This window comes from Phocoena phocoena, chromosome 2 (genome assembly GCF_963924675.1).
Source record: "Phocoena phocoena chromosome 2, mPhoPho1.1, whole genome shotgun sequence".
Classification (NCBI taxonomy): Eukaryota; Metazoa; Chordata; class Mammalia; order Artiodactyla; family Phocoenidae; genus Phocoena; species Phocoena phocoena.
In genome coordinates, this window is record NC_089220.1 from 147,904,670 (window position 1) to 147,927,225 (window position 22,556).

The window sequence follows — 22,556 nt, forward strand, 5'->3', positions numbered from 1 at the left end:
AGTGTGGACCCACGAAAAGGCATCCGTTATCAAAACCAGAGTAGAGGGAGCGCTCTTCACTTTGATCAGTCACATCTCCAAGCAGCTCCGGGTGTCCCGCCTCCCTTCACATCTGTAGGGATGCCCATGACCCCCCGTGCTTGTCCCCATCTGTCCACCGGCCCCAGCGTTGGCTGTCCTTCCTGCACTTCCAGCCAGAGACAGTTGAGATGTCCTCTCGGGAGCTCACTTCAGTGCCTGCAGAGCTTGCTCCTGGGCTGGGAGGTGACTGAGTTTTCTGGGATGGTTTTCTTGATCCTTTTAACCCGATTCTTTTCTGAACATTAAAAGCAACACTCAGAAGTGCTGTTCTCAGGAGCGTTGCTGTTCTTTCCTTGTGTCACCCTAAAAAGTCCACGTGGAATGTTTTCAGTGGATCATCACTTAAACAGAGGCTGTATTTCTTAAAATTACGTGACCACATATTTCACATTACTATGATGTGGAACACACTTCGGAAAAGCCTATCTTAGTGCATATTTTCATTTATAGGAACTAAGCACAAATTCTTTAGTAAAGTATGTTAGACTCTCACATCTTTCATAATGTGAATAATTCACTTACCTATATGGGTAATTTGAATTTTCTGTGTTGCGTTTTCTTAAGGCAAGATGTAGTGGTATAGGCTTCAACATGACTGGCTTAGTTCTGCAGTCCAGTTTCTCTGGGAGCTGGGGGAGAGTTTATTTTTCCCTTTTCATTTTCTTTTACCAGGTCTTCGTTACTGGGTGTGGGATCTTTAGTTGTGGCATGTGGGATCTAATTCCCTGACCAGGGTTCGAACCCGGTCCCCCTGCTTTGGGAGCACAGAGTCTTAACCACTGGACCACCAGGGAAGTCCCCTATGCCTTTTTGAGAAAGTAGGGTTTCAGATGTTACACTTCACTGTAAGATAAAAATCTTTAGTCAAATGGATCCCCTTGAGATTTGTGCTGCATTATTTTTGGTGGGTAGAGAGGGCTCCCAGATGGAAGGTCTGTTTTAAGGTTTTCCTCATAAATTTTTAGAAAAGACAAAAAATGAACCCTTTTCTTTTTTGGTATGTTATGTTTATTTTCACTCTGTATTATGAAATTTCTTCATTATATTAGGAATTTTAACATAACAGGATATACTTAGTGGAATTGGGGGGCTGTATTATTAGACTAGCTTTTAGTGGCCCAAGGTGTACCAATTTGCATGAAAAGTAATTTTAGAAATCTTATATAACAAACTTTTCCTAATAGTGGGAATTGTAATGTGTACTATTCTTGGAAATAATAGAAATGTTTAATTGGAAAAATTTGGAATGTCACAGGAATTTCAACTATTGGCAGTTTCTGTCTTATGTATTTCTGTCATCAGCTGGAATTGAAATCCAGTGCTTTTTATCTGAAATGAGCTAAATCCTTATGTATTCATGTGTTTTCCACCTGACAGTGTAACTCAGGGAGTGAGCCACTTCAAGACAGCCTGGTGGGGACAGTGCCTCGGCTCCTCTGCATACCTTGCGCTCAGTCGGTGGGGCTGGACTTTGACCTTGTGGGCTGTGGATACAGAGACGTTCCTGAAAGTGGCTCTACTATAACAAAACCTATACTTAGGTTAAAACCACTGCTGCTCTTGAGAGATGCCCGTGTAGACTGTCCTCTAAAGCAGGGGTCTCCAACCCCTGGGCCGCAGACTGGTATGGGTCCACGGCCTGTTAGGAACCGGCCCGCACAGCAGGAGGCAAGCGGCGGGCAAGCAAAGCTTCATCTGCTGCTCCCCGTCGCTCCCATTACCGCCTGAACAAACCGCCCCCCTCCCCGCCCCGTGGAAAAATTGTCTTCCATGTAACTGGTCCCTGGTGCCAAAAAGGCTGGGGACTGCTGCTCTAAAGGGAGGCTCCTGATCCCTCTCCTCCCAGCACCGCTGCCTCCTGTGGAGCTTGGTAGAGTCGTCACCACCTCCCGCCCCCCGTTTTTTAGCTTCATTTTGTTTTGTTTCAATTGCTATAAAAAGGGACTGACAGTTGAGGCAGTCACTGGTCATTAAGCTTCCCCTGTGGGTGGCCGATGACTCCAGTCTGTACCCAGCTGACAGTATTTACACGTGCGAATAAGCTCTGGCATTGAAAATATCTGAAATTAGCTCAACGCGGGTAAAATATCTGAGACTGCAAAGTTTTTTGTCTCTTTCTTTTTTGCCTTAATTCTTTTCATATGATTTTAACTTCATCCCCCAAATGTGAACTTAGGTACTTTCTTGTCTAAAGAAAGTAAGACATGGCATCTAACAAAAACTTGGTTTAAAAAAGTTTAGCGATTATAATGATTGCTTTAAACTTATGACATTTTCATATGCTTCTCTTGCCAGATACCCAGAGATCTAAATTCTAGATCTTATGCTTACGAAGGTGAAAGTAGCTTTGAATTTTGTGTCGTGCTGTTGACAGTTTTCTTTATGCTAGTTTTTTTTTTTAAAATTAATTAATTCATTTATTTTTGGCTGTGTTGGGTCTTCGTTTCTGTGCGACGGCTTTCCCCAGTTGCGGCGAGCGGGGGCCACTCTTCATCGCGGTGCGCTGGCCTCTCACTGTCGCGGCCTCTCATTGCGGAGCACAAGCTCCAGACGCACAGGCTCAGTAGTTGTGGCTCATGGGCCTAGTTGCTCCGCGGCATGTGGGATCTTCCCAGACCAGGGCTCGAACCCATGTCCCCTGCATTGGCAGGCAGATTCTCAACCACTGTGCCACCAGGGAAGCCCTATGCTAAGTTTTAAAGAGGAAAAGTGTTTTGACAGTGTGATACTTTTAACTGGGTGGTGGTTCGATTTAACTGTTGAATTCTGTGCTTGGTCAGCGACACAGCGTGTGTGCAGGCCTGTGCTGGAGGCAGGCGGCAGGTAGGGGTGGTTGGCAGACCTCTGCGCTGGGCTGAGAGTCTGTCATTCCTGGTCTTGGTCTTCAGCCCTCGTCTGTGATGAGGAGGAGGAACAGGGGTAGCAATGACTGCTGGAGGAAGGAGAGGCCCGGGGCACCACAGGGGCCTCAGAACTCGAACCTGAACTCCCCCCAGTTTACAGCCCCTTCTCCACATGCCTGGGAGTCTGCTTCTGTCTTCTGTTCGCTTGGGTAGATTGAAAACAGTTTCATTTGGGGAAGTGTAGAGACTTATGTAATTTCTGGCAATAGATGGTTGATATCTGAGGTTACCATCAAGCCAAGGCTGACAGCGTGAACTCCCCATAAATTGCCCCGTTTCCAATTTTCTCAGCTCTGTTTGCCTAAAGACTCTGCTCAAATTCTTAGAGACTGGAGTGGCAGCCATGGTCTCAGAAATGTGATCTGACTGCAGTGGTTATGAATCAGTGGATGTTTGTCTTGTCATAGAAATGGGCAGAGGGCATGAGTGGTGGTGCGCGGCAGCTGCCGGGTGGGCGTGTGCACCTCGCACACGTGGGCACTGTGTGGAAAGATCTTGGGAGTGTCTCTGTCAGCGGCTGAGGAGCCATCTCCTTCTTGCCCGCTCACCATGGCTTTAGAGGTAGGTAGTGGATATACAGTAATTTAGTTACTGATCCCTGGTGATACATTTAAAAGTTGTTTGAAATTCAAGAGATAGTTTTGAAAAGTAAGAGGAGATTTCATATTTCTCCATTTATCCTTTTTAAATTCCTCATTGAAGAAGGGCTGATTAGTAACTAATAAAAATAAGGACTTAAGGAAATTAGTGCATTTAAATGCCTCTTTGTTATGAGCTGATTGCTTCACTTTTCGTTGAGGTGACCCAGAGCAGCATCGTCAGGTTATTCACACAGATGGACACCTTCCCGACTGCGTTGTTACAGCCTCACTGAGACCTACCCGAGGCACGTCTGGACCTGACACAAGTGTTGGCAGGACCCCCTGAGCGACGGCGAGCAGTGAGCAGAGTGGGGAGGGGGCAGCTGCCGGGCAGAGCCTGGCTTTGGGAGGTGGTAGTGACGGCGGGAGGTTAGTCTTGGCTTACGTTACACACACACACACACACACACACACACATGTCACGGTCTGTGCAGCCTGTAACACTTCTGGACAGACACGTTTACACGTGCATGTATATGTTTCTGCACACACGTCATATTCCGTGCAGCCAGTGTCACTTCTGTTGGGAACTCCACGCGGTTCTGAGGCACATTTGCACACGACCTCGGGCTGTCAGGACCCTCTGGCACCTGTTGTCCAGCGTTAGGGGAGTCACCCCACACTCTGGTGGGAGAGTCGCTTCGGGTGGACTCCTCGTTTTACCAGCGAAGGAGAGGTGCCTTCCCAGCCCCGGACCATCCCCACAGATGCAGGCTGGGCCCTCTGGCTCCAACTTTGCAATTTAGGGCCAATCTACTAACATATTTGAGAGTAAAAATCTTGTAGTTCCTAATATATTTCTGACTTTTATCTTATGAATAGGGCTTGTTTATATCATACTACTTTCAAAACTTATGAACAGATGTTTTCCTTTTGGAAGATTTAAAAAATAAACCTTTGAAATTCTTTACTTCCCAATTTTTATGCACAGAATCATGTCACATTGATACTGGGACATTGGCTATTAATTGATGAGCATGTAAGCAGATAAACTCTTGGGCTCAGAAAATCAGGGGATGGAGCGTTAAAAAACTTGAGGGAGATCACTCACCCCCCCCCTCATTTAAGTGGAATACGTTCCTCTCAGATTTCTTTAAATTATTGATATAATTGCAGCACTCAAATCTGACTTACGGTTGACTGTTACATTGTTTGGTAAGAATGAAATCACGACCAGGTTTCACAGAAAGGAAATCAGAGTCGTGACCCTTGATACTGCAAGTGTGAAGTTATTATATCAACCTTACTGATTTTAACTTCTCTGTAATCATTTTAAATCAGGTTGTGTGGACCTGTCATCTTTGCATAATCTGTGGAGAAGGTTCTTATTAATTTGGTTAATAAAATGCTGAGGAGAATTTAGCCTAGTAAGAGCAGTGCTGTTTTGACTCACCCCTTGGAGCCCCTCTCTGTGGCCATGGCGGGCACGTCCCCAGAGCTCTGGCATGGGTGCCGTTGGTGGGAGTGTTGGTGTTAGGACAGAGCCCGGCCCTGCAGCGCACCTGTGTCCTCCGCCAGCGCGGGCTGTGGGGACGTTGTCACGCGCCCCCTCTGTTGCGTGTTCTCTTGTGGGAAGCAGGACCAGGCACGCGAGAGGTGTGCAGTCTGTTGAGGAAGCAGTTCTGTGGTTCAGGCCTGTCGCGAGGTGAGTTGGGAAACTCGACTGACCCTGGAGAGGGCGGCTGGAGAGAAAATAACAAGTGAGACCGAGGCCCTGCACGCTATGTACGCTACCTGCTTTCTTCCAGGAGCAGTTGGACTTTAAGTCCTGAAAAATTATGTGTGATGCAAAACTGACTTTTCCTTTGAATGTTTTTTATCTCAGGGTCTGCTCTTTTGGGAGCCGGCCCTCAAGGATTCTCCAGAAGTGTGTTTCATTTGGAGATGAGTTTTCTGTTTCTCATTCAGGCATCAGAGATCTTGAAACAGGAGACATGAGTCTCTTAACTTCTGAAGAGCACTCCTGATCGGAAGGGCAGTGCTCTCTGAGATCCTGGGTGTTGCCGAAGACTTGTTACTCTGTGGGACGTTTAGCTTGGAAGACACAGCTTGGAAGCCAGTGGTCAGGAAGGAAGGCGGTGGCCCGAGCCCCTGCAAGCAGCACCAGTCACAACAGGTCTCCTGTGTGCGGGTGCGGAAAGGCCTTCTGGTCCATGTGTCATGTCACATCTGTGGGACTGCACTTCACGTGCCCTGCCGTGATCCTAAGCAGGCGAGAGCCACCCGATGCCTCTTGGGGTCTCCCCAAAGGTGGAAGAGCCACAAAGGTTCAGCCTGGGTCCCTGTTTCTGGAGCATTTGCTCCTCTGGCTTGTACTTCAGGTGGGAAAGTGTCACTTTGCTCCGTCGGAAGCTACGTCCTAAGAAATAGAGATAGGAGCCCTGCAGACGTTGCCCAGCGTGTAGCCAGAGGAGTCGCTCGCTGCCTCCGTGTCTCCCAGGCTGGCATTTTCCACATCACGTATTTCCTTACTTTGCCGGAAAATTTCAGCAGAGTGTTACACAAAGCAGCCATGTCTCTGTGTGGTGGGGGGACAGCTGTCAGTCCTAAAGAGGAGCGCGAGCTCTCTGGACGCTCTGTTGATTGAGGCCCATGGAGGGAGCGGAACGTTCCAGGCTGTGCAGTGTGTGTGGTGAGTAGGTGCCGCACTGTCAGCTGGAGGCACACACACAGCTGCTCTCGGTAGCAAGATAAATGAGGCAGTGGGAGCTTGGCGGAGCCGAGCCTTCCCACCCGCCCCTGAGGGACCTGCGTCGGAGGGGCCTTTAGAAGGATGGCCTCACCAGCTTCTCCGTTTGATGCCCTACAATACCTGTCAGGGTCGTGATTTATTGAAAACCTGATGTCTTTCAGCATTTCGTTAACATAGAGTTAGACGAGCTTTTGTGGGGACTTTTTCCCACTAATTTAGTAGAATGTTAACTGAAATTTAACTTGGCCAAACCTCCTGAGGCCTCGAGTCCACAGAGAAATCACAGGCAGCAGAGGCATCTGCCCCCAGAGCCTGGCCAATGGCCGAGCTGCTCAGACAGTGCTGTGCCTCGGCCCTAAGGGGCAGCAACACCTCGTTTCGGCTCAAGCCCTTACGGTGTCCTTGTTCTTCAGATAGGGAGTTCGGGTGGGTCATCAGGTTGCTGTTCGGATTTACCCTCACTTCTGCCTTTCTCCCTGTGGCACACGTGGTCTTTGATTTTAACATAGTGCCCTCCATCCATCCACGTTGTCAGAAGTGGCAGGATTTCATTCCTTTTCATGGCTGAGTAACATTCCATTGTATGTATGTGTGTATGTATATATATATATATATATATATATATATATATATATATATATATACACCACGTCCTCTTTATCCATTCATCTGTTGATGGACACTTAGGTTGCTTCCATGTCCTGGCTATTGTAAATTATGCTGCTATGAACATTGGGATGCATGTGTCTTTTTGAATTAGTGTTTCTGTTTTTTTTCAGATAAATACCCAGGAGTGAAATTGCTGGATCACATGGTAGTTCTGTCTTTAATTGTTTGAGGAACTTCCGCACTGTTTTCCGTAGTGGCTTTACCAATTACATTCCTGCAAGGGTTCCCTTTTCTCCACATCCTCTCCCTCTCTCTTGTCTTTTTGATGACAGCCATTGTAACAGGTGTGAGGTGATAGCTTATTGTGGTTTGATTTGCATTTCCCTGATGATTAGTGATGTTGAGCAAATTTTCATGGGCCTATTGGCCATTTGTAAACCTTTCTTGGAGAAGAGTTTGTTCATATCTTTTTTTAAACTGGTTTTTGTTCTTGTTGGAATGATATTTTTTCCCGCGTTCTGATTAAATTGATTGAAAGTTGGAGTTGGGATGGATTTTTTTTTTTAATCGTCTGCTGTATAGAGATTTTGGCAGGTTCTGTCTAATCTAGTCCATCTCCTCTGGGAGCCTTTTCTTGCTCCGTTGCCTGGAGAAGTTGAGGTTGAGTAGGAGAGGTCAGCTGTGCTCAGTTGCATGCCCAGTGGAGGTTTAGGCGGGAGGGCCAGTGAGCGGGGTACACGACTCGCAGCGTCCGCATCTCCACCCACCTGCCAGCAGGCCTCTGGCAGCAAGAGCATGTGTCTGTTACGCAGTGTGGATGGGAACTTCCTGACGAGGTTCTGACCCTGTGTCCTTTACTTGCAGCACCGTGACCTCTGCCGTGTTCACCGTAGGAGATAACGTGGTTTCTGGCAGCGACGACCGCACCGTGAAGGTCTGGGACTTGAAGAACATGAGGTCCCCCATCGCGACCATCCGCACGGACTCTGCCATCAACAGGTGACAGTGGTCCTCCTCATGTGAACCCTTAGTGTGGCTTGAAGGGGGCCTTGTGGCTTGTGTCTGCTTCATGTAAATTTGTGTTTACTTGGTAGAGCCCTGGGAAAAGTGGTTTAGACTCCCGGGAAAGTATTTTTATTGATTCTCTAATGCATATCCAGTATTCTATAAATACTGAAACTTAGGTGTAAAATCATGTTGGTGTATTGAGCTTTGTAAGAATAAGAATGAGCCATTTATGGCCAAAGGTTACTGAGTAGTACATACGTGTAAGTTACATGTAAGTAACTTGGCCTGTTTCCTGATGCCCTAGGCAGATAATTCCTGTGGTTTGCTGGTGTGATTTGCCTTGAAGTGTGAATAGTATGAAATCCCTTATTGCATCATAATCTATAAACTCAGAAACTTGTGCTGTCATTGTTTTGTATGTAACCTGATTTTATCTCTTTGTAGGATCAATGTGTGCGTTGGCCAAAAAATCATTGCCCTCCCCCACGACAACCGCCAGGTGAGGCTGTTTGACATGTCGGGTGTGCGGCTGGCGAGGCTCCCACGCAGCAGTCGGCAGGTACGTGCTGGGGCCGAGCCTGTTCACAGGGAGCCTGGGGTCCTGGGCCCAGCATCACTGATGGATGGGAACTCCCAGCCAGTCTGGGCGTGTCCAGTGCTCCAATAGCCCTTCACAAAAAGAAAGAAATTAATTCTAACAGTGTATTTTATTTAACCAAATGCATCCGAAATAACATAATTTCAACAGATAGTCAATAGAAAAATATTCACGATTTTTACACCCATTTTCTTACTAAGTCTTTGGTTGCTGGGTTTCCATTGGAAGTACTTAGTCTGTATTTGGAGTGCATAAAATTGAAAGCTGGAAACGTTGCCTGATACCTGAGCTGAGCGGCAGCTTTTAAGTTTAAACTGAGATAATCAGGCTTTCAGTTCCTGGTCTCCCCGCTGCATTTCAGAACTCCCTGGGCACAGCAGCTGAACTCACCGCCGGGCAGGCGTGTGTCGTTGTCCTGTGGGGGCGGTGGTTGTGGGTCCTGGGGGCACCTTTCCGTGGCGGTCATGTCTCCATTTAGATGCACTTTCTCGTGAGGCAGGGGTTGCTCCTGGTTCATCTCGGACGGTGCAGTGCAGGAGCCGGACTCGCTGGGGAGCCTGGGGCTCCGCAGCACCAGCTCAGACCTGCTGAGTCAGCATATGGGTGGGGGGGCATCTGGGAACCTGGGCAAGTCCAAGTTCAGGGCCCAGTCTCAGCGCCAGGGGGCAGCAGGTGGAGCTATAGTGGACGAAGCCCCTGCTTTTGGGCAGCACCCACAGGCTCTGCTCCATGGAGCCCACACACACCACTCTCTCCCTGGCTTCCTTCGGCCTTTTCTACATTCACAGTGGAAGCTGTGTGGTGGGTCAGCCAGTCCCTTGTTGTTTCCAACAGGGTCTGTGCCTGACTCTGCAGTCAGTGAGTGTGTCTGCACCCCCAGTCTCCTCCGCTGCTCCTCCGCCTTGTCCTGGGCAAAACCTCGCAGCAGTTGCTGAGCCGTGGGCCCAGGGCGGTTTTGGAGGCAGGCTGGCAGGTAGATTGGTAGACAGGGAAGACATCTCTGCTGTAAGTGGCACCAGCTTCCCAGAGGTCCTCTGTCCTTCAGACAAAGCCGTGTCTTCCCTTTTGCAGCTCTTACGTGTACCGTCCCAAGTTAGTTGTGGAGCTTTGTTTTCTTTGAGTGCACTTCATAGACAAACTACTCACGAAATTAGAATAACTCAGGAAAACTTCACCACCCCAACAAAGCCATGAATTGCTTGTCCAGGCAACTTCACATTTGCGAACTGCTGGGTATCACCGACGCAGCACCTAAGCTGCGCCTTAACTGAATAGGATTCTCTCTCTTAGGTGGGACTGAGTGTTAAATAGAACAGCTGTACAGCGTGTGAGGTCTGCGTTCTGACCCAGGAGCCCAGGTCCCTTCATGGCTTTGAGAATCTTCTCCCTCAAGAAAGAGGGAGTTCCAAGCAGTTCTTCGTGGTACTAATTCCATGGAGACAGTTTTGTTTTTAATTGTCTGTAAACATTCAGCCTTGTAGGAATTGTAGAATTCTGTTGTGCTTGAATTAATTTCCTCCTAAAGTGGTAGGTGAAATAGATTTATTTATTTTGCTTTCTTTTTTTTCTTGGCTGCATTGGGTCTTTGTTGTTGCGCATGGGCTTTCTCTAGTTGTGGCAGGCGAGGGCTACTCTTCGTTGCGGTGCACGGGCTTCTCGTTGCAGTGGTTTCTCTTGTTGTGGAGCATGGGATTCAGTAGTTGCAGCACGGGGGCTCAGTAGTTGTGGCTTGCAGGCTGTAGAGTGCAGGCTCAGTAGTTGTGGCTTACGGGCTTAGTTGCTCCATGGCACGTAGGATCTTCCCGGACCAGGGCTCGAACCTGCGTCCCCTGGATTGGCAGGCAGATTCTTAACCACTGTGCCACCAGGGAAGTCCTGAGAGTTTCTTTTACTTACAGAATTTCTGTCAGTTTTTCTGAATCCTACCTCTTGTACCTGTTGTATAATATTATAGTAACATGTTAGTGTATGTATCTGCTATAAACTTTCCAAGTAATCTGCAATATTTTTTCCAACATTCTGATATTTAACTGAATCCCTGAAGGTGGCGGGAATCTACTTGAAAGGCCATCTATTTTATCCTTGTTTTATTTGGCACCAAAGGTATATTTCTAGCTCCTTTATTACCTGAGCCGATTATTTGTTAAAGTGGTATTTGGGGTCTTTGAGTGAATTTTATTTACTGTTTCCCACGTCACCCAGCCTCATTTATTCATTAAAAATTTCCAAAGTGACCATTTATGTATTCTTCCTGTTTTGACTGTGATCTGACTACTTTTTTTAAAAAATAAATTTATTTATTTATCTATTTATTTTTGGCTGCATTGGGTATTTGTTGCTGCACGTGGCCTTCTCTAGTTGCGGTGAGCGGGGGCCACTCTTCGTTGCGGTGCACGGGCTTCTCATTGCAGTGGCTTCTCTTGTCGTGGAGCTCAGGCTCTAGGTGCGCAGTAGTTGTGGCATGTGGGCTCAGGAGTTGTGGATCGTGGGCTCCAGAGCGCAGGCTCAGTGGTTGTGGCGCATGGGCTTAGTTGCTCCGCGGCATGTGGGGTCTTCCTGGACCAGGGCTTGAACCCGTGTCCCCTGCATTGGCAGGCAGATTCTTAACCACTGCGCCACCAGGGGAGCCCTGACTCCTTTTCTTGAAGAAAGAATCCTGAGGCGCTGGTGAGCCTCAATGAGTTCATCCGTGTTCTGACCCCTCATTTCGTGGAGGCTTCTCCACCACCAACACAGGAGGTGTCACTTGGACTAATTGTGTTCATGGCTCTCATTTCCGTTGGGTCGTTTGGGCCTGTGTGGTTCATCTGGTCCTGCTTGGGGAGCCCTGCTCTGACTGTGCTGTGTGCTTGGTCGCAGGGCCACAGGAGGATGGTGTGCGGCTCGGCCTGGAGTGAGGACCATCCCGTGTGCAACCTGTTCACCTGTGGCTTTGACCGGCAGGCCATTGGCTGGAACATCAACATCCCTGCACTGCTGCAGGAGAAGTGAGGGCACCGTTCTGAGGCTCCTCGGCAGCCAGGGACTGCGACTGCCGGCTCGCCTGGCGCTGGGGAGCCGTTGCTGTGGGTGGTGGATGCTGAGCAGGAGATGTGTGCTCTCTCCAAGCTGTACCCAGCCTGCATGAAGCGTCCAGAGTGTGCCCCTGTTGTTTATCTCTGTGTTGTGTGTGTTGGCATCACGGGCCGTAGAGGTGGAGCCCCTCCCGCGGCTGTTGGTGTTGAGTCCCTGGGTGTGTTGGGGTGACAGGAGGTCGTGGTGTCTGCGCAAGTGAAACATGAACCCTGTTCTCACTGGGAGGTGTCAGTGGTCTCCACGTTTCTGGAACGATGATCTGCTTCTGCCTTATCCTGGCAGGAGCGAGCAGGGACCTCATGCTCAGGTCTGTGTGGGGTTCCAGCGTGTGTTAACTCAGCTTCACGTCTGTGTTCTGTTACAGTTCTGTAAAATCAACTTGGATTTTAGAAGTTAAAAAAAGCATAGAATGTTGAATTTGCAACATTTGGATAGTTTATTTTGAAAAGAAAGAGTTTCTGCTCTTTTTATAGAAAATCATTTCAATCTCCTGAAGTCTCATGCTAGCAAATTCTAAAATTTAATGATTCTAATCACTGATTCCAGGTATTAAGCAAAATTTAAAGCACTTTAGTTTATAGCTATGGTTATAAACAGTTTTTAGAAGTTTCAAATGACTTATCCATTGAATGTGACTTGACCTTTCTAGAAGGCCCTGCTGCCTGAAAACAAACCTTATTTATTTTCTACACCTTGGGTTTGCATGTTTCCAAGTGGGTTCACTTTCTGGGTGGTATTTGAGAGCCAATAATGCAAATAAATGAGTACTACCTCAAAAGCAAAGTATTTGGAAAACTTGGGGTGTCACTGTTACCTGGTTCATGCACTTTTTGATCTAGAGCTGGAACATGAGTTCGTTCAGAAGGCAGGAGAGGCCAGCGCAGCCCACGTACCTGAAGAGGAAAGGCTCCTTCCTCACTAGCTGCCAGCTCCCAGGGACGGGTGGCTCTCGGTGCCCCCTCTGCCAGGGAGTCTGTCAGTCTCTCCTTCTTGGGACTTTCTACCTGGTGTTCGTGAGCCATGTTTCTTGTTGAGTTACAGTCTGATAACGAGACATCTCAGTGCCCCCCCGCCCCGTCACATATGTAACCCTTGGAGGCCAGCGCTGGGACAGGCACTGGAGGGTGACATTGGAAATGATCATGATGGCCCAGTCCTGGTCACCGCTTCCGTTTTGTGATGTCGCGGGCAGAGCGTCCCTAGAGATGGTGACTCGCCCATGGCTCCCTTTGCCTCAGGGCCTGCGGTAGACCATCTCAAGCCTCTTGCCCTGGGTCGTCGGGTCTGGTTCTGAGATGACTCCTGGCTGGGCAGGAGGGTGGGGCCGGGGAGAACCAGAGCGAGGGACAGACAGCAAGAGTTTTAGGGCAGCTTTATAACAACAGCAGCTCAAGAGCTGGTTATTAGAGTCTGACATTCCCCAACGCCAGGGTCAGGACGGTGCAGGCTGCCGCCTGCCCTTCTGGGGTCTCCACAGCAGGGCTGTCCACACATGCCAGCTCCTCTTCTGCTTCAGTCTCACGTCTGAGTGTCTTAGAATTACTTTTGGAAACGTTGGGAAATGTCTGCAGGTCGCTAAGCCAGATGAAAGAACCAGATCTCTGCTGGATTAAAAAATTGGGAGCGTGTAAACACATGTGTATGCGGCCACGTGGCCTGTGCAGATGAGGCTCCGCTTGCAGCCGTGTCTCCCTTGCCCCCTCCCCGTTCCTGCCCAGGGCTCGGCCCTTCTCAGGAGCAGGACCCGCTGCCATGGCTGAGAGGGATGTCTTCAGGCATCGTGAAGGAGATGGGGGTAGTGAGTGTGTGTGTGTGCACGTGTGAATGTCCGCAGGTTTGTGCATGTGTGTGCCTGAAATGAAGTTGTGTGACCAGCTGCCTTGATCATATCTGAAATAGTGTTTGGAAGTGGAATTGGTTTTGTCCATGTGCCGACATGTCCAGAATTTCATTTAATAACAAAGAGATGGGTGGTTACTGAAAACTGTGTTGATGGAGAATTTCACGAGAGGTACGTTGTTGGATGAAGGGGCGCCCTTTCTCAACCACTGCACATCAGCTTATGCAGAGCCAAAATCTGTACCTATTTTGGAATCTGAAGAATCCTATGTAAGTCATCTGTTGCTTAAATCTGTGAAAAGTTTCTTTTGGGGAGAAGGTGTGCATTTATCAGTGTTGTGTAGAAGCAGTTGTTTTCATTGTGTTGATGTAATTGTTTTTAAGTGTTCAGTGTCTTCGATGCGGTATGAAATTCATTAAAAATCCATGTTCTGTAACTACTGTTGTAAAAGTGTTGTTATTAGGAGTCTCTTCTTTTTATTATTTTGCCTTTTTTTCATGTTTTTGCTTTGGTAAAGCATTGTTAATGACTATTGAACATCACAATGATATAGAAGGTAAACAAATTATAGTATTGCCCACTTAAAAAATTTTAATTTTAGACTGAAAAACTCAATTGTGTTATATTTTCTATCTGTTACGCTATAATTTAATGATCCACATTACACTTCTCCATTCCTGCATCACCACCCCAAAATTTCTGAGGGGAGTTAACAATTTGACAAAATACAGGCATTTGCCAAAGTTCCTCAGAGTTTCATAAGATGCTTGTCCTGTTCTTACTACAGTTAAGCTTGTTGGAAAGTTGAAAAAAAATTGCAGTAAGAGAACATAGGCCTGTTTTCCATGGGAGAATGCAAATTAGGATTGGCTGCAGCCGCCTGTTCACCGTTCTGTTCTCACCCATGTGGATGGAGCTGTACCTGTCCTGGGAGCCCCGGCAGGTGGCAGGGCTCTGCCTGGCGTTTCTTGCCTGCCCCAGCCCTGCCTCGAACCAGGAGGCCTCGCCACCCACCTTGCATGGGCCTCAGGGGCACGTTCAGTTCCCAGAGGGCAGAGATTCTCCACGATTACTCCCTCACCTTACTCTTCAAAAACATGTGAGTATTGTCTAGATTTCATAATTATATCTTCAGTTACATTTAAAAGTTTGCATATTAGTGTAAAGAATTAAGAAGGCAAGACTTGCTTTGATTTCATCACAGTGCCATTAAGACGTGTCTCCCTCATCTATAGGTTTTCTGTTTTCCCTTAATAAGTTAGAAGTCAAGGAAGTTATTCCAAAAATCGGGAGCACCTCTGTTTTATATGCAGCATACGATATGTAGTCCATATCATGGGAAGAGGCTGAAAAGGAAATCATAAAAATGCTGTGAGTTTAAAATCAAATTTATTAAAACGATCTTTAAGCAGCTTTTGGTCAAAATGCAAGTAGATTGAGCAGCCCTTTGGCACCCTGAGGGCTGTGTGCCGTGTGGGCTGGGGCAGAGTCACAAGGGGCTGCTGCAGTCAGTTTGGTCCAGGAGGCGTTTCCAGAGAGATGACATTCAAACTGGAGCCTGAAGTTTGACGAAAGTGTCAGCAAATGAAAGGGGGGGTGAGAATAAGTGGGGGAGGGCGCCCCTGATGGAGGTGCTTGAACAGGCCTTGGGAAGAGCGGGTTTACTCCACATGCGCCAGGCACTTTGGCATGATGGGGCGGGGGTCTGGTTCCATGGGATTTGTGCTGAGGGGTGAGCTGGGGCAGCAGGGTGGGGAGGGCAGGGCTCTTTATCCCACAGTCAGGACAATTCACAGGCTCCCGTCATTGCGAGCACACAGGCATCCCGCGGTACCTAAAGGACGCTCAAGTGTGTGACAAGAATCCTCCCCCCCCACAGTGGTATGGGAATGTGTTGGGAAATTTCAGCCACAGTTTAGAGACTCAGGTATTTTACTCCCTACTGCTGGGCCTCTTGTCACCACCGCCCCACAACTGTGTCCTCCCACCTGGGTGCCAAGCGAGCCATCGTTTTATGCTCCACTAACCCAAACGGGGCCGTCAGGATCCCTCCTGGGAAATTTTGGAACTAGAACTGAGAAAGTCCGTCTCTCTCCAGTAGTTCGTCTTCGTGAAAATAATGCCAAGTGCTTCAGAGTGTGAAGGGAATATAACTATAATTCTGTGCTCGGCAAGACTTCCTTGAGGAATGTGTGTGCAATGATGGCTTGGGGAATAAACAAAAGCAGATTTCACCAGTACTCCTTCCCTAAGGGAACTTCTCAAGGAGGAACCGTAAGAAGAAAAAGTCATGAAGGAATGGTTCAAAATGGGCCAGTGCGCCGGCGGACATCTGGGCCAAATTACGCCTGACTGGAGCTTGTGGTTTAAATGTCCATTTTTGTTTGGCTGGGGATTTGAAAGATTAAGTCTTTAAGTTATTAAATATTTATAGAGACATTTCAAGGGTAACCACAAAGAAAAAAAAAACACTTTAGAAAGGTAAAAAAGAAATGATTAAAAGTTACTGTAAGGGGCTGGGAAATGTAAATAAGAACTAGGCAAAAGTGACTTTTTAGCGTATTTCTTTTTGTAGTTTTAAAAATTTCAGAACCATTGAAATATATCACCCAGTATCTGAAAAGTTCCCATTTTATGCTAGCAACAAAAACATAAGGTACCTATTGGGAAAAATGTGACAAAAATAAAAAGAGGCTTGAAATCATCCATGGGAATATTTTAAAGCTTTAACATAGACATTTAAAAAGACAAATACAGTGACAGACCATCATGTTCATTGATAGGAAGAGTCAGTATTGTAAAAATGTCAGTTCTCCTCATACTGGCAAGTAGATTCAATGCAATTCCAATCCAAATCACCCCAGGGTTTTTTGAGGAATTGGACAATCTGGTTCCTAAATGTATTAGAACAAAGGCCAGAGTTAAGATGCTCAAGAAGAGAAAAGAGGAGGTGAGAAAGGAGAAGGAAAAAAAAAAAGATTACCTCAAGCCTGGCAGGGCTACAGTAAATACACGGAGGGGTTCACACAAGGATGGGGGATTGACCAGTAGAGCAGAAAGAAATCAAAATCGATTCATGCGTATATGAAAACCTGAAATATTTCAGCTCATATAATCACAGATCAGTGAGGAGAAAGTGGCTATTTAATTAATGGTTTTAGTACTACTGGTTATTCATGTGGAAGAAGGTAAGGAATTTGGATCCCTACCTCACACCAAAAGAAAATCAATTCCAGCATTATATGTTAAAGGCAAAACACTAACATTAAAAAAAAAAGAATATTTTTATGACTTTGTGTTTATTAAACAACTACCTAAAAATGCATTAATACCAGAAAAGATTGATACATTCAACTACACGAAAAATGAAAAGATCTGTGTATTAAAGGACTCCTTATAAGGCTGAAACAGTAGGCCACAGAGTGGTTGCAACATATAATTCACAAAGGGTTAGCATCCCAGACAGCGCACAACAGAATCCGAGAGAATGGGGGAACTGGGTGGCAGACGTGAATAGGTACGTCACAAGAGAGAAAACATAAATATTGTTGGTTTGGATATGAAAGGATATGGCAAATCAGAAGCACTCTCTTGTATGTCTGGACTTGTGCAGTCACTCGGTGTGTAGTAGGGACACAGTTTATTAAAGTGTCATGTCGGGAGTCCTTGCCTGTCTATTGAAATGAAGATTCCTGGGTCCAACCCCAGAGCCACTGACTCAGAATCTCTTGGGTTAGGATTTAAGAAGCTGCATTTTACACAGGCTTTCGTTTGTTTAAGCTCCTGTGCAGTTTGAGAGCTGCCGTCCTGGAGAACCTTTTGCACTTGTGCACCAGGGGACATATGCAAAGTCGTAGCAGCAAACACGGGACAACCCAACACACATCAACAGGGACTGGCAAGCAAATCATGGTACGTCTACACAGCAAGATGAGTGACCCACATGCAGCTACGTGCAACTGTTGATATGTATGAAACCTTGTGAGGCACGAGTCAGCCCAGCCACACGCGTGTGATGATGGCTAAGTATTTCATGTGATGAAAACCCAGTGTTCCAAATGGTCGTCTCGGGGCCAGGAGAGGGGGTGGGGTAGGAGGAAAGGGTGGGATCAGGAAGGGCCCAGAGTTGGCAATGTCCAGTTCCTGATTTGGACAGTGGACACACAAGTGTGTGTTCCAGTTTTCACACTTTATAACAAGTATCTCTACAAATATTTCTTTAGTGTATCTAATATCATATAATCAAAAGAGTAATGTAAACAATTCTAAAGAGAAAGTGTGTGCTATTCCAGAGATGGATCAAGTGAATGCTGGTAAAATGGGGAAATTTGGAGTAATATTTTTGACTATGTCAGTCTCAAGCTTATTGCATAACCCTATTTTCTTTTTCGCTTACAAACATGTAGTTTTATTCTAAAATGTCTGATTTTAAGTCAGTGTGTACCTTCCATGGGAGGAAACGCAAAGCCAATTTTATTCCAAGATAATGTTCTTGAAAAACAACCGTCACCAAGGAAATTGTCAAAAGGCAGAGTGTTATGCTGTCAAAATTGGGTTGTTGTCAAATACATTTTGGAAATCCTGGCTTTAAAGTGGGAAATGTAATAAGGATTTCATTTACCAGGTGTGATCGTAAAACAATAAAAGTTTTCTTATGTTGCTCATAAAATGGGGACTGAAGGTAATTTCAAATCTAGGAGACAGTCCAAAAATTGTGTTGAGCAGGTGCCACATGTCAGAATAAGCATTTTTATTCTCACAGTCTGTGTTTTGGGGAAAGAAGCATTTATTTGGCTAGGTGGATAAGTTCTGATATATTTGCTGAAATATAATCAGTTTATAAATATAATGTATATGCATTACTAATATTCTAGCTCTGAATTGATTCTCAATAAATAAAAATGTCCTACTGGTTAACTTTTTTTTTTTTTTGCGGTACGCGGGCCCCTCACTGTTGCGGCCTCTCCTGCTGCGGAGCACAGGCTTCGGACGCGGAGGCTCAGCGGCCGTGGCTCACAGGCCCAGCCGCTCCGCGGCATGTGGGATCCTCCCGGACCGGGACACGAACCCGTGTCCCCTGCATCGGCAGGTGGACTCTCAACCACTGCGCCACCAGGGAAGCCCCCTACTGGTGAACTTTTAATTTTCTTTTTCAGTGATAAAATTAATTGTATATATTCTATAACTAATCCGTCTCTGGTATTATATGAACCTGATTTTCCTTTTTTTAGAAAAGATTTTATTGTGGTCTAACTGTGTAAAATACACTGAACATATTTTGACATATTCTCCCACGAAATCACCACCACAATCAACGTAGTGCAGTTAGAACCCAAAAAGGTTTACTCATACCTGTGCATTCCCTGCCTCCTGTGCCTCCATACCCCCATCCCTGTAGGCACTGGTCTTCTTCCTGTCACTAAATATTGGTTTGCGGGACTTCCCTGGTGGCACAGTGGTTAAGAATCCGCCTGCCAATGCAGGGAACACTGGTTTGAGCCCTGGTCCAGGAAAAGATCCCACATGCCACGGAGCAACTAAGCCCATGTGCCACAACTACTGAGCCCATGTGCCACGACCACTGAAGCCTGCACACCTAGAGCCCATGCTCTGCAGCAAAGAAAAGTCACCGCAATGAGAAGCCCGTGCACCGCAAAGAAGAGTAGACCCCGCTCACCGCAGCTAGAGAGAAAGCCCGTGTGCAGCAGTGAAGGCCTAATGCAGCCATAAATAAATAGGAAGGGAGGAAAGGAAAGGAAAGGGGAGGGAAGGAAGATTGGTTTGCATTTCCCAGAATTTTATATAAATGCAGTTATATGGTCTGTACTTATTTACTTGTTTTTGCCTTTCATTCAGAAAAATTGTTTTGAGATTATTTTGTGTTATTGCCTGTATCAATAATTTATTCCTTTTTATTGCTGAGTAGTATTTCACGTATGAATGTGTCACATTGTTTATCCATTCAGTTTCTGGCTGTTACAAATAAAGCTGGTATGAACATTTATGGTAGAGTCTTTGTATTCACATATACTTTCAGTTTTCTTGGGTAAATAAATACCTAGGAGTGTAATGGCTGGACCATATGGTTAGAATATTTTTAGCTTTTTAAAAAACTCCCATGCAGTTTTCCAAGGTGGTTGTACTGGAGACTCTGGTTTCTGCTCTGACGTGTAAAGAGCTTGGCGATTATCTCTCCTTCCCACATAGCAAGATAAAAGGTGAACAAACAAATCATTGATATTTCTTAGGTCTCGTAGAGGACTGAGGGTCAGAGGGCAAACCACTGCTCCAAAAACTGGAAAGACAGATGGGCGATTCAGAGACTCACAGCTTGCGAGAAGCAGAAGCTTCTGGAGCTGGATGAGTTGGGCCCCTAAGTGGTAACCTGATGAACTGCTGAGCGTGGGCTGGCTTGAGATAAAGACCCCAGGGGCCACCGCACTTCACCGGTTAGGTTTCCAGGAGCTCCAAGTTCCCATCGTGAATATCAGAGGAAAGTTCCCTCACCTTTGGTCATAAGCCCAGAGCTAGCTCCACCACAGACGCCTCCTCGCCAAGGGAGATGCTTCCCCAGAGCCGTGTCTGACGTGGGGAAGAATGACTCGGCCCCAGCCCCCTCTAGCCCTCCTGTCCCTTGTGAAGGTCACAGCCCAAGGCCCCAGGCGCACTGAAAGATGGGCCTAATCCCAGGTCTTCAGAACACTTCGCATCTCCCGGCCTGACCACCACATAAGCGGCTCCTGTAAAATAGCAGTGGACTTGGACATGGCAGAGGTGCTGGAGTTGTCCTGCCAGGATTTTAAAACAAGGGTGATGAACATGCTAAGGGTGAACAGTGTGCAAGAAGCGATGGGAGTGTAAGCAGAGATGCGGAAACGCCAAGGATCAAAACCGCCAGGACGGACATGAAAAACGCCTTTGAGGAGCCTTTCAGTAGACTGGACCTCGAGAAAGCTTCAGTATGGGTCAATAGAAATGTCCCAAACAGGAATGCAAAGAGAAAAAAAATGAAAAAAAAGAACAATATCCAGGGGTTGTGGGACAATTACAAAAGGTGTGATATCTACATATGGGAACACCAGGAGAAGAGAGAAAGGAGCAAGGAAAAGATTTAATAATAGTTGAGAATTTTCCAAAGTTAATGACAGAAAGCAAACCACAAATCAAAGAAGCTGAGGGGATACCAAGTGCACAAATGCCAGAAAATCAACACTCGAGCACATCATATTCAAACTGTGGAACACCAAAGACAAAATCTTGAAAGGTGCAGAGAAAATACAGCATACCTACAGAGAACAGTGATAAGAATAACATCAGATTTTCCATCAGAAACCAAGAAAGAAAAGAGTGGAGATGAATATTTAGTGTGTTATTGTGTGTACAAAACAATCATTTATTATGCTCATAGATTCTGTGGTCTGGAGTTCAGAAAGGGCGTATCAAAGATGACTTTTTTCTCCTCTGCAATATCTGGAAGACTGAGCTCTGGAATGATCTGCAGGTGTCTTCTTGTGTGTCTGGCACCTGAGCTGGGTTGACAGAAAAGTTTGGCTCAGCTCAGAAGCTGCATACCTGCGTGGACTGGTCTTACAGCACGATGGCCTCAGGGAAATCAAACCTCTTAAATTGTGGCTCGAGGTGTCAACAATTAACGTCCCAGTCTGCGAGGCAGAAGCAGGAATTGGCTGCACAGCCTGTCCCGGGCACTGTCCTGAGTGCTTTGTGTATTAGCTGCTCATTGAGCCTCATGACCACCAGGGAAGTAGTGCGATTATCATACACGTTTTATAGGTGGGTTGGTCCTTTCCCAGTGCCTCACCGCAGATGGGAAGAGGAAGAATGAGGTTCTGGCTGCAACAGTTCAGCTCTGGGGTCGGTGCTGACGGCGCTAATAGCCCAACACTGGGGTTGGGTTTCTGCCCACCTGGCCCCTGGGGCTCCCGGGCTGCAGCCGCGCCTCTGGCCGCCCCTGGTCTCCGCACCCGTCCTGATGGGCACGAGCTCGGAGCCCTGCCCCCGCTCTGCGGAGCTCCTCCCTGACTACGTCCACATGTATCACTCCCAGGGGACAGGGTGGGTGGCGTCTGCCTCAGATGGGATGTCTCCTGCCCCTGCCTCAGCCTGTCTGCTCTGTGCTGCCCGCAGTACCCCCGCGAAGCTGCCAGACACAGAAGCCCTCCCCGCCTCGAAGTTCTCTCTTGCTTCCAAGGACTTTCACATTTCACTGGGGAAGTGTCCCTCCCCCAGCTCTGGGGACCACACCTGAGCATCGTGGGCTGTTCCCTACAGTCATTTCTGGGTCCAACCTGCAGCCTGGGCACAGCCGTTCTGTGGGCGTCTCCCCTGAGCTGCGGGGTGTCCAGGAGCAGTGCAGCACACCCCTGTCCCAGGGTCCCGCAGCAGGTACACAACACAGGAGAGAAGGGCAGTGAATGTGTCAGGTCTAGTTCCTTTACAGTGTCCGTGACATTTTCTCCAAACCTCAGTGGTTGCCTCTTGAAATAGTTCTCCTGTTCTGAAACTACAAGCATTTATAAATCAGGGTTTCTGACATCTCTCCTTTAGGCAGGATGGCTTGCATTTCCCTTTTCTGTCTGCAGAAATGCTGTGGTCTCACCTCCTGACCCTTCCTGTTGATGGACCCTTGCCCAGGATGATCTTGGCCTCTGACTTTACACCATCCTCACGTCCCTACCGGGTGCCCTTACCTCCCTCTGGTTATTCAGTCCCCCGGGCACTGGCTTTGCCAGGTCACCCTACTCTGCGGCCCCCTTGCTTCAATTGAAAGCACTGCTGTCCAGCTGCTAATTATGTTCAACCTGGTGACCACTCTTACTGTTGTTGACACCGTTTAATTTCTTTTTAAATTGCTTTGTGTTCGGTTCCACCAACTAGCACGTCAGCTCCTTGGGACCAGAGATCGTGGCACGTATGTGGATAGAGCACAATGACTTGCTCATAACAAGTCTCAATAAATATTATTTATTGAAGAACCTGGAGAGAGTGATCACTTTGACACTCCCTCTCAGTGAGCGGCTGAAATCCCAGTAATGGTGGGAAGCATGGAAAAGCCTTCCTGACTTGAATAACTGTCGTCATTATGACCAGT

The 22,556-nt window shown here is 47.1% G+C and overlaps 1 protein-coding gene across 2 annotated transcripts in view; it reads left to right on the forward strand.

Annotated features, from left to right (window-relative positions):
• WDR37 (WD repeat domain 37) overlaps positions 1-11,674 on the forward strand; it is a 56,565-nt gene extending 44,891 nt beyond the window's left edge. Inside the window, exons 12-14 of one of the 2 annotated variants that reach the window (XM_065871396.1) lie at positions 7,791-7,925; positions 8,379-8,493; positions 11,392-11,674. In XM_065871396.1, the coding sequence (XP_065727468.1) occupies positions 7,791-7,925; positions 8,379-8,493; positions 11,392-11,523 (382 nt within the window). In that variant the 3' untranslated portion in view covers positions 11,524-11,674. The remainder of the gene's footprint in view (positions 1-7,790; positions 7,926-8,378; positions 8,494-11,391) is intronic. The other variant, XM_065871397.1, reaches the window with a different exon arrangement.
• Positions 11,675-22,556: the final 10,882 nt, after the last annotated feature.